Source organism: Nannochloropsis gaditana (assembly GCF_000240725.1).
Source record: "Nannochloropsis gaditana CCMP526 unplaced genomic scaffold scaffold322, whole genome shotgun sequence".
NCBI classification, from domain to species: domain Eukaryota; class Eustigmatophyceae; order Eustigmatales; family Monodopsidaceae; genus Microchloropsis; species Microchloropsis gaditana.
In genome coordinates this window covers 1-16,312 of record NW_005803631.1, presented here as the reverse complement: position 1 = coordinate 16,312, position 16,312 = coordinate 1, and the positions used below count along the sequence as shown (strand labels likewise).

General features: G+C 55.8%; 4 protein-coding genes across 4 annotated transcripts; 1 reads left to right on the top strand and 3 right to left on the bottom strand.

Moving 5' to 3' along the window:
- Positions 1–22: 22 nt before the first annotated feature.
- Positions 23–3,038, bottom strand: NGA_0353400 (ring zinc finger-containing protein). Its single transcript, XM_005854997.1, has 2 exons — positions 1,396–3,038; positions 23–1,253 (listed from the first exon to the last, which is right to left on the bottom strand). The coding sequence occupies exon 1, from the start codon at positions 2,956–2,958 to the stop codon at positions 1,396–1,398; it is 1,563 nt and encodes a 520-aa protein (XP_005855059.1). The 5' UTR covers positions 2,959–3,038; the 3' UTR covers positions 23–1,253.
- A 774-nt stretch (positions 3,039–3,812) lies between these two features.
- On the top strand, positions 3,813–6,487 carry NGA_0353800 (uncharacterized protein). Its single transcript, XM_005855001.1, has 2 exons — positions 3,813–4,761; positions 4,902–6,487. The coding sequence occupies exons 1-2, from the start codon at positions 3,854–3,856 to the stop codon at positions 5,782–5,784; spliced, it is 1,791 nt and encodes a 596-aa protein (XP_005855063.1). The 5' UTR covers positions 3,813–3,853; the 3' UTR covers positions 5,785–6,487.
- A 55-nt stretch (positions 6,488–6,542) lies between these two features.
- On the bottom strand, positions 6,543–9,206 carry NGA_0353600 (serine threonine-protein phosphatase pp1-gamma catalytic subunit). The gene is made up of 6 exons (XM_005854999.1): positions 8,972–9,206; positions 8,534–8,658; positions 8,219–8,396; positions 7,520–7,747; positions 7,335–7,394; positions 6,543–7,157 (listed from the first exon to the last, which is right to left on the bottom strand). Exons 1-6 carry the CDS (start codon positions 9,134–9,136, stop codon positions 7,047–7,049), a joined length of 867 nt encoding a protein of 288 aa, XP_005855061.1. The 5' UTR covers positions 9,137–9,206; the 3' UTR covers positions 6,543–7,046.
- Positions 9,207–15,325: 6,119 nt separating this feature from the next.
- On the bottom strand, positions 15,326–16,312 carry NGA_0353700 (uncharacterized protein; the record flags this gene model as incomplete). Its single annotated transcript, XM_005855000.2, has 3 exons — positions 15,326–15,400; positions 15,758–16,011; positions 16,260–16,312. Coding segments are annotated over 3 exons (382 nt in total), but the record flags the coding sequence as incomplete, so codon positions are not given.

Sequence of the window (16,312 nt, the reverse complement as noted above, 5' to 3'; positions counted from 1 at the left end):
CTTCCACAACGATGTGAGGCGCTTCTATTGTATTTTTCCGTCCTTAATTTCTTTTTTTAATGAGGTCCGGCGGCTGACCTGATTCTTTATGGTACGTCAAGACTCTCGCCTGAAATGTGTCAACTTCGTGGTATAACACTGAGATGTAGGGCAATATTTTGATTAATGATCATCACAAGTACAATGTAAAACTGTTCCAGTAGGTGTAACAGCCTCTTTGAGAGAGTCAAGAGATGCATCGTGTGCCGGAGTCCATTCTTTTTCCTTCTGTCCTGATGTGGCAGGTCCACCCCCGTTATTGTTACGGGCAGGCGCCGGCTTCTCCAAGAAATACTTCTGCAGCTTCATGAAGGGCTTCTCCACCAACAGGACAACAAAAAGGGCCAGGCCACACGAGATTGCCATCAAACCAAAGTATGCGTTCAAAAAGCCAAACAACTCGAAACGGATTCGCATGGTCCGCTGGCTGATGTAATATGTGAGCACCGTATAATGGACCAGGTAGATACAGAAGCTGAGGGTACTCAAGGGGAACCAGAGTGGAGCCGCCAAAAATTTCTGAATAAAACCTCCTTGGTTGTTCCAGCATAACACCGACAAACAACCCAACCCCAGAGTCCAAGTCGGACGTAGCAATGCGATAATCGCTGCCCTGGTCGACGGGCTCCAATTGCTCCCACATGGGGTGCCCGGGGCGGCAATGGCACAGGGAATGACGCCAGCCGAACCGCTATGAGGTCCGTACATGGATACGGCAAGGAGCACGAGGCCGCTCACCCACAAAAAGTTGGCCTGGAACGTGTGGAATTTTCCGTCCGGATTCCCCTGCTTCTTCTCGTACCACATGTAGGAAAAAAGGACCCCAATCATGTAGGACGAGCACCGTGTCCATGGGCGGGAAAAGCCTTCCTCCCGGTAGTGATCTCCGTCCACGCCGTCCCAGGAGTTGGGGCTCCAATTGTCCTTGATAGTGAGCGTCCACGAGACAATGATGCAGGTGAGCAAGCATGCCCATACCGCGTACGTGGCCAGTTTTTTCCCATTAATTCGGGGGGAACGGTATAAGAGGCAAAAGAAAGGAACGAGGAGGTAGTATTGCATGTCATTGGCTAAGTACCAGGAGTGCCCGTAGCAAACCTCTCCGAGTCGCTGGTTCCACCAGGGGTAAATGTCGTTCAGGTACAGAAAATGCGACCACCAGACTCCCCTGCAAGGGCGGATATTGTTTTCCCACACGGTCGCGGCCAGAGGACCTACAGTCATACGATAAATGGATAATAGAGGGAGAAGACCAGGATTAATGCTAGTGGATGAGAGTAGCCTCGGGTTGGGCGGGTCTTCTGTTAGCCCACCAAAGAAAGTACACTCTCACCGAAAATTACAAAATTTACGCCCCTATTGGTTTCTACGTGAGGCGGAGTACGTACCGTAAGCCAGAAGCGGTGCGATCTTCCAGTGAAGAAAGAAAGCAAACATGTAGGCCGGTGTAATCCGCAACCATCGATGAAGGTACAGGGAGGGAATCCATTTGTAGGCAGGTTTGCTCAGCCCTTTAGCGTGCTCCTTGTCGAGCTTTACCAATAGCATGTATGACGCCAGGAAGCCCGAGATGAAGAAGAATGTGTCGACGCTTAAAGTTCCCGAGTAGTTGAAAAAGGGCGCGGCCCAGAGCTTTGACAAAAGCCCCTTTGGAGGCACCAAATATTCTGGGTTTTGCACCAAATAAATTTGCCACAGCAACACGTGGTAGAAAACCACCCAAGCCGCGGAAATGGCTTTCATGCCGTCGAAAATCGCAAACTCCCCTCCTCGAGCCTTTAAAGTGAAAATTTCATTCAAATTGTCCACGAAAGAAAATGCAGAAATAGGCTTAGGGCAAGGAGGCACCTTCAATACCTGTGCCATCAATTCCACCATATCTGGTTGTTTTGTCGAAGTCGCAACCATAGCTGTGGTAGCAGCGGCAGAATCAAGGACAGCGGGTTTGTTGCTATTGCTGCTGTTGCTCTTTAGTACGCCTTTCTTCTTGTTGTTATTCTTTCGCGACCGCGGCGTACCCTCCGGCTGCTCGTTCACTTCCTCTAAGGGGATATCTTGTAAGTCAGATGCTTCGCGGCCCGGGCTTGCCTTGACTGTCAACGCCACGACTTTAGACCCGGGAGATGGCAATGATGAGGCGTCAGATGGCTTTATATCGGATTTAGTTGACGAGGACGGTTTGGAGGAAGGCACAGCCGAAGAGGAGGAGATTAGTGCCCGCTTGTCTCCATGGTGGGCGACGGCATGAAAATATTGCCAGGCCGCGCCGAGAAGGGCCAATGTCGCGAAAAGAAGAGTGAAACCAAGCATTGTGTATGCCGATGCTTCCGCTGTGTGGGCGCGGGTGGTGCAAGTGACGGAGCCAGTGGATTGCGGAGTATCGTTACCAAGAAGCACAAGCAAATTGTAGAGACTGTGGAAATACTCTAATGCTTGTCGAGAATAAGCACACCCTTGCGTCAGGTGTAAGTTCATGGCGCATTCTTCGGGGATGACAGTACTCGCATGTATACCCAGATTCATCACCGGTTGCAGAATTGCTTTGTTATGCAAATCTTCCGCTCGACACTCGGTGGGGACGCAGATACCTGCCTTATCGTGAGACAGAGCGCAGTAGTGGGTTTTCACCAAGCCGGAAGTGTAGAGCTCAGAATGTCGGCAAAGGTCGAAATTACCCATGGCTTCATTTGGCATGACAGCAAACATTGGTTTTTGGTAGAGATATGCTACATTGACGTGACCCGAAACGCCATTTAGAAAGGGTAAAGACGCGTTGTACGGAGCAGTGTTTAGTCTCGCCAGCGCTTGTATGCAGCCTTGTATTTCGGCTTGTGCTGTCGGTGGCATTGTAGCGAGCAAGAGTGCCAAAGCACTAGCCATGACAGGCACTGATTCCAATGGAAAGTGGCAGTACCTCATGGTTCCTCTCCTCCCTTGTGACCAAAGGGCAGCTCAGATTGTACAATATGAGAGTACACAGAAGTCACGAGGCTTCCTGTGTGAGCCACGAAGAAAACAATGTGTAGAGCAATGAGTCGTAAAACTTGAAATTGAACCGTAGGAGGGAACGACGTGGTATTTTTGTGGTTGCATAAAGTACTTCTATAGAAAAATTGAAATAAAGAAAATGGTAAGGAGGTGGAATACTGGGATCGATCCACCTGCGAAACATATTCATAACACAAATTGGCAAGTAAACGCAGATAAGCTTGTAAGGACGTGGAAGGAGGTGTGCGAGCGCACGAAAAGTGACCGGGAAATGAGTAGGGGAGGGACGAGTGTAGCCGAGACGTCATACGTCATGGCGTGTGATGAAACGGAAATTTGAAATTTCAAGATTTCCGTGCTTTACCTCCGTCCCTGTCTGTTCGGCTTGGAAGAGGAAAAAAAGCTTAACTTACATGAAGTGTGCTGTAATACAAATCAATGATAATTACATGATATCATATCGGGAAGGATAGTTGTTAACCTGCCTTTTTGAAGCCCGAAAACGGGAATCTCTTGAAGGAATGCCCGCGGCGATTACTAGACTCCCATCCCTCGCGGATGTTTCGGGATACCTTTCTGCTTTTGTTGCGCTTGACTTGAAGGTGTGCAATTTATATCTAAACTTTATTAGCGCGCATTTTATGTAAGTTGTTCCTGCACGCATACTGAGACACGAAAAGCAGTCTACTGTCTTGACCTCCTGTCTCCTTGTCGGCTTCCTTTCCTATCCGGGGCACGCGCTCTCATACCCGCATTCATGCTCTCCCGACCAATGTCCTACATGTAGGTCTACTCACAGCTTTAAGGCTCTGTATCAAGAATATACATGAGCCGTGAACCGTCCAGTGCATTGGGAACTTCGGCGGGGAGAGGTTCCCCGTCCGCTGCCGGCATTGACGCTCAGCCTGAGTCTCCTCCAAGGACGACAACGAGGCTTCCGGAGTCTTTGGCACTGAAATCACTTCCCAGTCTTAGTCGGACGCCGTCGGCATCTGGCACCCTGGAAGCCTTGGCCTTGTTGTCGTCACCCCGTTCCTCGCCTGGCGGCCCCCGCTCTCGCTCTCCCTTGCCTCCTCGCCCTACGTCGTCGCCTCGTAATGCATCCGGCAGTCCCTCCCTGCCACTCCCGACGTTCATGTCCCCGACCGCCTCGTCCACGAACCGCTCCTCTCTGACCGGTCTGCCTGATCAGCTTGTCATTCATGGCCCCTCTTCCTTGTCTTCACCCTCATCCCGTGTCCTGAATGCCTCCCCGATTGTGGGTGAGCTGCACAAGATCAAGGAAGAAGAGAACGAAGATCACAGTGAAAGCGGACGATCCCGAAACTCGAGTGCAGCTTCAACCAGCCTAGCGAGTGGGCGTTCGCGTGATCCGAGCATCGTCATGGCGAGCGGGCAGGAAATCCAATCGCAAAACTCATCCCCTTCAGTGCTTGCCGTGCCCACCTCGTCGGGATCTGCTTCCTCTACCCATCTGGGGGCAGCCACGACCTCTCACACGTCCCCAAAAGCGAAGGCCAATGGCGACGTCTTTGACCGCCTCTTTGCTGGGCGTCCCTCCCGCCCTTCCACGCCAGCGGAGAGGGAGACGTTGACCGCCGAGCACACCTTCCAACCCAATCTGGCCAAGGTGGAAAAAGACAGGCACAAGGGAATGGAGAGGAGGGAGGACGGCCTTGTCTTCGAACGGCTGTACAAGCAGGGCGTGGGCCAGGCAGAATGTCGTCTGAAAGCGTAAGTATCCCGTGACTTTTGCGCGGTGTGAAGGCGAAAGAAGAAGCGCTGTGGAATGAATAGGATGACGTCTCGCGCTCAGCTCTTACACGACGTGCCCTGACCACGCTCCAAATTTCCATCCTCATGACCCAACTTAGGGCGGAAATCAAAGCTAAGCAGGAAAGTGCAAGCTGTTCTTTTGCTCCAAGACTGGTGACCGAGGAACACAAGCGATTGCGAGGCTCGCCCTCCCCTCCCGCCCCTGAGCATGCCGCCGACTCCCCCCCCGTGCATGAACGGCTTTACAAGGGCCTGGAAAAGCGTTTGGACTACTTTGAAAAGGCGGAGAAAAGGAAATCAGAGAAGGAAACTCACGGTTGCACCTTCATTCCTGCGATCTTGAAGACCCCCGTGGCTATGAAAGCAGCGGCAGCGGGCTTGAGGGCCGAAACTGGAGAGGCCGGAGAGGCGAAGGAGGGAGTGGGGAGACAGGAAGAGACAGAGGAGAAGGCTGGGGAGGGAAAGAAAGAAAGCGCTTCGAAAAAGGTCTGGGAGCGCTTGTATCACGCGCGGGTGCCGTTGGAGGCGAAGAAAGCCCGCCAACGTCAGGAATACGAGGATCAAGTCTTACCATTTCGGCCTGAGCTGGTTACCAAGACAAACGTGAGAGAAGAGAGAAGCAGGGCCGGGGAACAAGCGGGCAGCAAGCCTGGCTACACAGATGCCCATGGACGTCTGTACGAAGAGTCTATCGCTCGCAGACAGCGGGCTTTGCACCGGGAAGTCCAAATGCCTGAAGGGTGCACTTTCCAACCCAACATACAAGTGCTCACTTTGAAAGAGCAGAGCTCAGTATCGATGACACGGGCAGGGTCACCGAATGACGCATTACGGATGGACGCCATGTACCGACGTGGAACGGAGAAAGGAAAGCAACAGCTCGAACATGAAATTGCCTCCCGCCCACCGCCGCCGAAATCGGACGAGGAGGAATGCACTTTTTTCCCCCAAACAAATGTGAAGGCGAAGCGTGCCAGATGAGACCCAGAGGGATCTTGAACGGTTCAAGATATTGGGCGCGGTGTCGTGCTTGACGCCGACTTGATTTGTTTTGATAAGAAAAAGGAAACGCTCGATTAATTATCATTGACCGCTCGCGTCGGGAGCAGAGACGTCGATCAAACAAGTGAAAAGGACAGTGACATGAAAGAGTGAATGAGAAAGCCAAGTCAGGACGGAGAGACAGCAGCTTTAAGTGGGCGGAAAGCACTTTGTCGGACTCGAGGGGGGGATGGAAGGCTCTGAATGGGAGGAAAGGGAAGAAGATGGGGGCACAACTATCAGGATTGAGTTGGCTTACGAGGTCACTACAAGAGAATGAACATTCCTGACAACATACGGAAGAAGGAGAGAAAGATGAATTAAGATGTGATGTTACTGTGCAGAGAGTAATTTCCTCCCATCCCATCGAAGTCAAGCGTAGGATGTACCAAAATAGAGGAAAAGGACACCGTACACACCTCCCGATATTTACACATGGCCGAGGAGGCCATCTATCCTGAGAGCATGATGTGGGAGTGTATATATTAAATATCTACAATGTAATCCGGCGTCGTGGTCGACTTGAATGAATTATACGAAAGGAAGAAAAAAAAGAGCCTTGGAAGCAGCTAGGGGAACCAGAGAAACGAACGGGCCCGTTGAGGCGTTTCTAGCGTCCCTGCCGAGCCATCGAAAAGCCCCCTTGCAACACCAACACTAACAAATTGACCCCACATGTCTATCTCTATACCAAGATGTGTTCCCTCCCGGACCTTGTTTCTTCTTTGTGTGCGGGCAGACGTTTAGCGCGCTACCCTTGGGGCTTCCTCTCGCTTTTCCCTCCCCCGACCTCGGATTCGCCGTCGACGCCACCCTGCCCCCCCAGTTCTCACCAGTTGCGCCCTCTTTTCTCCGGCTACTAAACCACACCCAACCGTCGAGCCTCTTTCTACATGCTTCCTTCTCCTTCATCACCGCCATCGTCAACCCATCCTCCCCCCCGCGTGCGCGCAGTCCTCTGGAAAACTTTCGTGACCTATCCTTTCCACGAGGATCTCACTCTTACCCCGCCAAGCTTTCTCCGAAACTGGAAGTTTGAACTTTCAAAATGTGAAACCTGTCCAACTGCCGAGCATAAGATCTACATACCCGTCACGCCCTCCACCCTCTCCCTCTCCCTCATTACAAATCCCAATCCCACCATCTCCACTCTGATCTCTTTGCGCCCTCCCTTTTCTTTTCCGCCTGGCCTCCAGACCCCTTCATCTTCCCCGCTGAGCCTCGGAGGACTTTAAAATATGGAAGGAACACATGAGAGTGGCATCCACACTCATCATGGCGCCGGCGTTATCAAACTCGCCACAGTAGTTTGGCTGTATCAGAGAGGCGGGGAGAAAAGAGGAAACGGGGAATGAAAAGGAGGGAGGTTGCTGAGAAAGCTGGTTTTACTCGCGCCTCCAGCGACTGGAAGGAAGCTCATGCAAGAGAAAGAAGGCGTGCCAAGGCCGGTTTCAACAGGAGAAAGGCGGCCTGCGCGGCACCCGACTCACCGCGGAAAAGAGCGTCACCAGTTGCCGCTGTGCAAAGAATTCGTAGCCGTCTTCTACCACCTGAAGGACGAGGGGAAGGCCACACAGCCGAGAGCACGTCCATATTGTGAGCCACACCCCCAATTTCCACCGCTTCCTCCCTCCCTCCCGCCCTCCCTCCCGCCCTCCCTCCGTCGGCCCCGTACCTGGTGGGCTCGACAAATCAGGTCGAGGTCGTGTCGCTTGAGAAAAGACCTGACAATGTCTTCTCCAAAAGTGAAGGAGACGCCCCTCTCGTTCTCCCCCCACCCGTTGATCTCCTTGTCGGGGTCGGCCCAGAGCAAGTCGCAGAGCAACCCAGTGTCAGGCACGTCGGTGGGCGGGGAAGGCGCCGGATCTGAGGGGAGGGAGGGAGGAGGGGACAGATGGAGGGTCTTCATTCAAGGAAGGCCGGGTGCCTGCCCTAGGAGGGCCCCCAAGCATTCAGGCGAGCGTGTGGCCTGTCTTTCTCGTTTCGCGCCGTGGCTCGCTTGACCATGAAGAGAACGCAAGCAGGGCACGGAAGGGGGAGGAAAGGAGCGAAAAATGGAGAGAGGGAGGGAGGAGGGGAGGGAGGGGGGGAGGAAAGGAGGGAGGACTTACCTGGTCCATGTGATGGAGTTCGGGGCTCAAGCCACCATGCATGCAGAAAATTTTGCCATCAACAATGGCAGCGACAGGGAGACAATTGAAACAATCCGTGAAAGTCTTAAAAGAAGGAGGGATGGGGAAAGGAAGGAGGGGAAAGAAGGGTTGGGGGGGGGGGAGAAGGGGGATAGGAGGAGCATGCATATGTGAATGTTTGTATTCGAACCAAGCCTTACAGGAAGGTACGAAGGGTCGAGAAAGAGGCAAAATGCAAGTACCTTCCAGAGTTTGATGTTGTACCGACGTTTGCATTCGTCGTAGAAGCCGTAGATCCGGTTCACGGAGGCACATTCATGGTTCCCTCGGAGGATGAAGAAATTCTCGGGGTACATGATCTTGTACGCGAGGAGGAGGCAGATCGTCTCAAGCGATTGCTTGCCTCGGTCCACGTAATCGCTGCATGGATGGAAAGCAAAGGGCATGGGAGAGAATCAGAACCGGCAGGGCGCGATGGACAGGAGCAAGCCGTCGGAGAGTGCCTCCTGAGTCCTTCTCCTTCCCACCCATCCTCTCATTCCTCCCTCCTGACTCACCCAAGAAAAAGATAATTGCTCTCCGGTGGGTAGCCCCCGTATTCAAACAGGCGTAACAGGTCGTAATACTGGCCGTGGAGGTCTCCGCAGATCTTGACGGGGGCTTCCACTTCGATGAGGATGGGCTGAGTGAGAAAGATTTCCCGCGACCGTTGACACAGCATTTTTACCTCGTCTTCGGTCAGGGTTACCTAAGGGCGTGGGGAGGGGCCAAGGAGGAAAGAGGAGGAGGTTGGGTAACACAAGGGACACGTGAAGCTGCAGAGGTCGCAATCCTCCACCGTTTGGGGACCTGCCATGACCCCTGGTTGTCCTCCAGGATCTTCCAGTCCATCTCTAACTCGTCTGAAAGAAGGATGAGACCCTCCGTGTCCCTCTCTCGAGCCACGTGCGCCCCAAGTTCTTGTGCCCTCCCTCTCTCAACAGGTCCCTCCCTACCTGCATGTTACTCGACTGACGCGTCCCTCGCACGGCCAAGAGCTTCTCAATGATGACTCCTACTTCTGAAAGAACAGCATCAGAGGGTGCAGCCGTGTTTCCTCCTCCTCCAGTCGTGCTGGGAGCGGCAGAAGACGCAGAAATGGCAGCGGAGACCACTTCCATCCCTCCGTCCTGCTTGTCTCTTCGCCCGCCCGCTTCCGGCCGCTACTCAGGAACGTCGCGCTCGCTGTCGAAGGGTGACGCACACATGTGTGTGTGTGTGTGTGTGTGTGTGTAGGTTTTATACATGTGAGGGTGGGCATACATACTGAGGGGTATTGAGGAGCGTGAGAGTTAAAGTACAGGCCATGGGTAGTATGCCTCCCATGTTGAACGCTTCCGTCGCGGGTCGTGTGAACGTCGTCCCCGCCAAAAACTCTGCAACCTGCCACCACCCGACAGAGGATTCCAACTGGTGACAGTGACAGATGTGAGAGATGTTAAGGGGGTTTGGTCCTCGTGTAGCGCGAGCATTTTTGCCCGTACTGGAGGGGAATTTGAAGGGAGAATATGAACGCCCTACCCCCGCATGACGACAAGACCCTGGGGGGGGCTGGCTTTGACTCGCAGTGCCAAGAAACCTCCCTACATGCCGTCATAAAAATGCACGGGAAGGGCAGGGGTGGTGGTCTCATGAATGTTGCGAATGTCGCAGCGTGTGCGTGCCTTCGTAATGGCCGTTGCTCGAGCATACAAAGTAGTTCCATCCCTGTTGCCCTCTCTCTCGATCGAGGGCCTCCACCTCCTCCAGCCTTTCTCCCTTTTTCCAATGGACAATCCATTTTTTGAAGAGTTGAGTTACTTTATGCTTGTATATAGCGCTCTCCTCAAATGTCTTTCACGCCATGCTTCCTGCTTGGTTGACCGCTCCCCCTGCCCGTGTACCCCCCTATCTGCCAAAGTGGCTGACAGGCCAAGTCCATGTTTACCCTGCAAAGGTTGTCAGGCCTTTCATTTAAAAATGTACAGAGTCAGTTTTCCTTGTCGTGCCTTCATGCAAGGGAAGTCGGGCCCAATATATCTCTTTCGGCAAGATGATGCCAGGTTGCACCTTCGTCTTCCTCGAAGCTCCCGCTTATGCTTCAAAGTCTCGACTTTCACAGGGTAATTAGATCCAGGAAGGCGCAAGCAAAGCTTGGTGCCCAAGGGGCTGTGAGGCGATTTTTCTGACTCGAGATCGTTGCCATTGCGCAATCGGAGCATAGTTTCTCACGCCCCGGTCGTGCATTCTTTTATTGTGGAAGTATCATGCCCCGTCGCACTGGGAAACGCAGCCTCGTGGCTGGAGCCGATGGAGACTCCAACACCTGCAGCTCCACGGCCCGCCTGCAACGAATGATCCAAGACGGAGAGACCTACGAAGCCTTACAGACAGCCAGAGCTCTCTTTGCCCGCTTGGACGGTGCCCCTGTCTCTGCCGCCAACCCCGGGAGGAAAAAAGGCGCCGAGGCACGCGTCATGGTCTTACACGTGGCTCGTACACTCGCAGAGGTGGGCGAGTACCAGTCGGTGCTAGACTTGGCGCGGTTGTACATGGCCAACAATGCCTCCCTGAGGAAACAGGCCATGCCGACGGGGCACACCGTTCCCCAAGTGGAAGAAATGAGCGCGGAGGAAGCAGGAACCTGGTCCCCGTCGGGAGATACCAAGGAAGCGGTGGAAGAAGGAGGGGAGGGAGACGACCCTGCCTGGGAGGCCCACCGATTCCACACGGGGGGTCGAACGGCCATGCTTTCCTTGGCCCGCCTGCTCCCGCCCGCATCGAAGGAACGCGTGGCCTTGCTCAAGGGGTTGACCCGGTGGGCCGCCGAGGAGGAGGAGGCGGAGGAGGGAGGGAAGGAAGTCTTGGAGCTGGGCTTGGAGTTGGCCAAGGCGTACAGTGCGAGGGGCGAGTGGGCTCGGGCGGCCCAACAACACGGGGAGCTGGCTCGGCAGTGCACAGGGCCGGATGCGGATACCTTGGCGGCGTCGTATGTGCAGGTGCTGGAAGCTTGGAGCGCGGAAGGCTATGCGGGTGAGAAGGATTTGTTCCTCGCCCGTGCGGTTTTGCACGGATTGGGCACCTCTTCCTATGCCGTCTTGGGGGCCCTCCCCTTTGCCCGGGCTTTGATGACGGCGGCCCAAGCCTCCTCGGCCTTTGCGCCCTGCTTGGAGACGAGTCCCTTGCTGCATTACGTGGGCCTGGTGGTGGCTTTGTTGGGAGCGCGGGCCGGGGAGGGAGGGAGGGAGGGAGGGGAGGGAGGGAGGGAGGGAGGGCGAGGTCTTTCAACTCCTGTCCTCCCGGTACCAGCCCGCGCTGCGCCGGGACCCGGCGCTGGAAAAATTGGTGGGCCGCATCGGGGAGGGAGGCTTTGGTCTGTCCCCTGCCTCTAATCCGATGCAAGCCTTCCTGTCGAGCATGCTAGGCGGGGGGGGAGGGGGAGGGGGGGGGCTCTTGGGGCAGATGCTGGGGGGGGGGCAAGGAGGAGGAGGGGGTCTGTTGGGTCATTTCCAGGGGTTAGACGTATAATGAGGATTCGGGAGGGGGGGGAGGAAGGCGGGAAGGCAATAGGTATTGGCACGGACGAAGGTCTCGGGGGCCAGGCCCCGGTTTTGTCAAAAATATCGTGCCGGGCTATAAGCGAGTGATGGATGTTTCTTGATGTGTAGACAGAATAGCGCGCTTGCCAGGGGTCGCGTTACTTTGGGGGAAACACGTCCCTCGATTCCCTCTCCCTTGTCTTATCATTTTCGAAGGGCAGCATTTCTCGATTTCGTCTCTGTTGTCTTATGACAGAGGGGAGGAAAGATTGCTCGAAGTCCTCCGTTCTTGCCACCCCCTGTCTGGGAGAGCGTGCCTCCCCCCCCTTCGTCCACCGCCCGTCCATCCATCACTTGCCCTTTCATGACCATTCATTTTTTTTGGTACTTTTAAATGGCAAAATTTCAACCCTTCCCCCTCGCCCCCTCCCTCTCTTCCTACGCCATGAAGAGCCTTCCCCTCCCCAGATCCAGGATCAGCCTCCCTCCCCTCCCTCCCTCCAGCAGGTCCAAGCCCACCACCATCGCCGGCGTCTCTAGAAGTCCCAACTGTTGCAAACCCAGCAAATCAGCCACCGCCAACGTCACGCCCCCGTTTTCCGTAGGCACTACCACCGCCCCTCCCTCCCTCCCGCCTTCGGCCTCGCCCTCGAACGCCACCTCGTCAAAGCGGGCGAGCGTGACTTCCGTAGGAGCACCATCCAGTCCCACCACGACCATGCCCGACTCCCTGGCCGGGACCGTGACTCCTATTTCCCCTTCTTTTCCACCCCCAACGGCACGGGCTGCGGCCCAGTTCAAGACGCTTGTGAAGACCCCTGTATCGATGAGGCCACAGCAGGGAACGTCTTTCCGCCCGTTCACCACCACCGTCACGCTCATCAACGCGTTGGGACCGAGCCGGTCGCGCGCCACCCCCGTGTGCAAGCGGGCCGCTTGGGGAGGGCTCGGCGGCGGGGAAGCGGAGGGCGGCGGGGAGGTAGGCTGGGGGGAGGGGGGCCAAAAATCGAGCAATCCATCCAGCGTCGTTGCCTTCTCCCCTTCTGTTTTCTCCTCCGAATAACACCGAAGCATGGCATGCCTCCAATCGAAGTCCACCACCGCATACGCGCCGAAGAAGGATTGGCCCAAAAAGCCGTCAAACCGGTCCTTCCCTCCCTCCCTCCCTCCCTCCACGCACTGCCACCTCCGTGGTCAACTCATAACCTTCCCGGACACTCGACCCGCCCAGATGCATCGTCACGCTCTGCCGCCTCGCCTTCAGACCCTTCCCGGGCCCGATCCCTGCCATATCGACCACCTGTCCTTCCGCCGGCCCTCCCTCCCGCCCTCCCTGCGCGTCGGCATACGCCTCCCAAGCTTTCTGGGACACAGCCATGCACCCCGCCGCAGTGTCCACCATCAACACCACCTCCTTCTCCGTCCCGCCCAGAACGGCCGGCACCCCGTATTGGTAAGCCTGACCGCCCGCCGGCGCCCTTTCCACCGCCTGTTCTCGCCTGATCAACGGCATATCCACCGCGGCCAGGTTGCGTTTGACGGGCAAGAGGGGTCCTCCCACGGTCAGGCATCGCTGCGACCAATCCAAGACCAATGTGTCCTGGACACTCCCCAAGACGTCGAGCCCCAGGACCATGGCCGGTACCTGCTCCAGGCCCGCGTAGGCAAAGACGGGAAGGTCGGCAATCGCCAACGGGCGGGCGGGGACGCGGACCCCGTGGGGCTCCCCGAGGGAGAGGCTGGTCTTGTCCGCAAAGGCCACCTCGATACCTTCCACCGCCTGGACCTCGACCGCCCCCGCCGTTCCTGGCGAGGTTGGCTTTCGGTACCCCAACGCCTCGGCGGCTTTCCAATTCAGGATGCTGGCTTGACAGCCTAAATCCACGATGGCCGGGATGCCAGCCTCGCTCCCATCCAAATGCACATCCACGACCCAGACTTCGGGGCAGGTGCCCTCCTCGTTCTTATCCTCCTCCTCCTCGCCTTGCCCCAACGCCTCCAATGCCATTTGGGCATTCATTTTGATCCTCAAGGGCGCGAAATCTATTTTCCATTCCGCGCCTTCCTGCCCCTTTCCTCCTTCCTCGCTCTCCCGCCAATTGTCCAGGCCGTCCACGACCTGGGGCCCGTCCCTCCCCCCCCACAGCCTCCCTTGCATGCGCCTCCAGTCGATCTCCACCGCGCCAAAGGAACGGAGGAAAGGCAGCCCCAGACAACCTCCACCCACCCCCGTCCATTCCTCGGAGACTACTGCCTTGACCGGTACCAGAACCCGGGGGGGAGGACGACACTGTCATTTCGAAGGCCACACCTTCCGCCTCCATCAAAGACCCGCCCGCATCCTCCCACTCCTTGTCCTCCTTCTTTTTTTTCTTTTTCTTCTCTCCTTTCTTCCCCTTCCCGGGAGATGAAGCATCCTGCTTCCCACCGAAGCCTCCTCCTCCTCCATTCCCCCCCCCTGCACCTTTAGCCTCATTTCCGAAGCCCTTTTTCCCCGATGCCTTCGGCGATGTTCCCAAAGAGGCTTCGACTACTTCTTTGGTGACCAAATTGACGGACGCGGTTGTGTCAAGGGTGAATTCAAAGGGGACGCCTCCAATTGTTGCCGGCAAGGTGAGGAGGTAATCTACGGAGGCTGGGAAAAGTGTGTCGGGGGTGGGCGGGAAATCTGCCCGATTGAATCTTATGCTTGCCACGCCCAATTCTTGAAGGGAAAAGGGTATGCCAGTACTGCCACTGGTTCTGCCGGTGCTGTATCGACAGGATCGCCTGCGCAGCGACAGGCGGGGTTGAGGGGAGGTAAACGCGCCATGTGACAGAGAAATCAAGTCGAAAAGACGCGGACGGAAGCCGAGAAAAGCATCCGTCCAAGGGAATACCAGGACGAGTAGAAGGAAGCGGTAAAAATGTGGTGGTGGAGGAAAAGGTGGTGGCAATTTTGCGGATGGAAGGTGCATGTAGGTCGCCCTTAAGAGTGTTCAAGTCAACGACTGTGGGGGGGGAGGGGAAATGCGACGGAGGAGTGGGGTTAAAAAGATGGCATAAGTCCCTACACGTGCACATTTATTCTTGTACGGGATGGAAATGGCGTCACAGCATGATGTTTCACGTCGTTGTCGCCTTCTCGAGCGTAAGGGGGTAGGAGCCGCTCGTCGTCTTTTTCCTGGCTTCATTTTACGCGTTCTCTGAATCCTGACTGTCTCTCTGAGGCTTGCGTTTTGGTTGGGCCGGTCGTGACCCTGCGAGTATTGCGTCTTTGTCGTCCATCCTCTTCTCACGCAGCTACTATTGCAACCACTATCTATCCAGGGGCTCGTTGGAAGCATTTCGGGATAGCGACACGACCAGAAAGGAGAGGCTATATCCCGCTACACTAGGGCACTCCCGTCCTCGATAGAAGTCTTTCCTATGGCCCTTCCTCCAAATCAAACGCTGGAGAAATGGAAAGCGACGCACAATGCCACAAATAGAGTTCCCAGTACGAAACAGCGCCGACTGCAATCTTTGCTGAATGAGGTCGACCCAACGGGCTCGTTTCGGCTCGATGGGGAGACCGAAGAGATCGTTTTGTATTTGATAGAACATTTCATGACGTCGGTGGCCACGCACGCCGCGCAAATGGCGAGGCACCGTGGTTCCACTGCAATTGAGCACAGTGACGTAGCTTTCACGCTTTTGAAACAATGGAATATGGCGGTGCCTGCCGTAGGGCCTCCGCCAGGCGGAGGTAGCGGTAGTGGTGGTGGAGGAGGAGGGAAAAAAGGGATAAAGCGCAAGTCAAGGTGACAGGAATCATGTGGAAAAGGTGTACAAAAGACACATGCACGACCACACTTGTGAGAATTGGAAGAAAAGAATGTCGATGTTCTCGGAGCCCGTGTTAGGGTTAGTGTTAGGGTTAAAGATTTTTGGAGTGCAAGAGCGCAAAAATGCCATTCGCTTCCTTGCTTCGCACGCCCTGTACAAGGCTATGTGTCGTGATGCCAATGCTGCACGCCGTTGTATTTTGCTTTCACATTCTGATACGCCCCCACACACGCCTGTGAGTGTCTCCTCATCCTGGCTTAAACCGTGCTTCTACCCTCTCTGCAAGAGGCAACGGATAACAACCAAGCATCCCTCTTAATCTACTGGGACACTCCGCGCGCCAGTCTGGTTCCACGGGGGAGGGGATGCAACAAAAAGGCGAGGGGTCGCATTCCATCATATCATCCCGTCCTCCACCACGTCCCCCCCCACACGACTCTTGACCCGGATGTACTTGTAGGGCCCGGCACGGTCGCGGTGTGGAGCATCTTCAAGGCCGGAAGACGACGGGGCGAGGGCGTAGCAGGCGGCGATGGCGACCAGGACGGCGGTCGGGGGGAGGAAGACAAGGACTCGCCGGAGGAGGAGCCCGCAGGAAGAAGAGGCGGCAGTGGGAAGCGACGTGGGCGGGCAGGACGTTTGCTTCCAAGCCTGGATGGATAGGATGAGGGCTGGGGGAAGAGAGGGGCGAAGAAGACGGGGAAGGTGCGTGAGGAGAGTGGGTTAGGTACTTGGGCTTCCCACCGTCCTACCCCCCCCCGGCCCTCCCTGCCCGTTCCTTGCCGCCCCCTGAGACCTCACGCCTCCACGCAGACGTTCACACCGCCTAACTGCCCCCACGGTGGGCAATGCGTCCCTCGGCTCTCTTCTCCCGGTCGCCTTCCCTCCCTCCCTCCCTCCCTCCCTCCCTCCTACTTACCTCCGTTCGTGAGTTTCTCGACAGTGGAATACGCGCCGAAGAGGAACCCACCC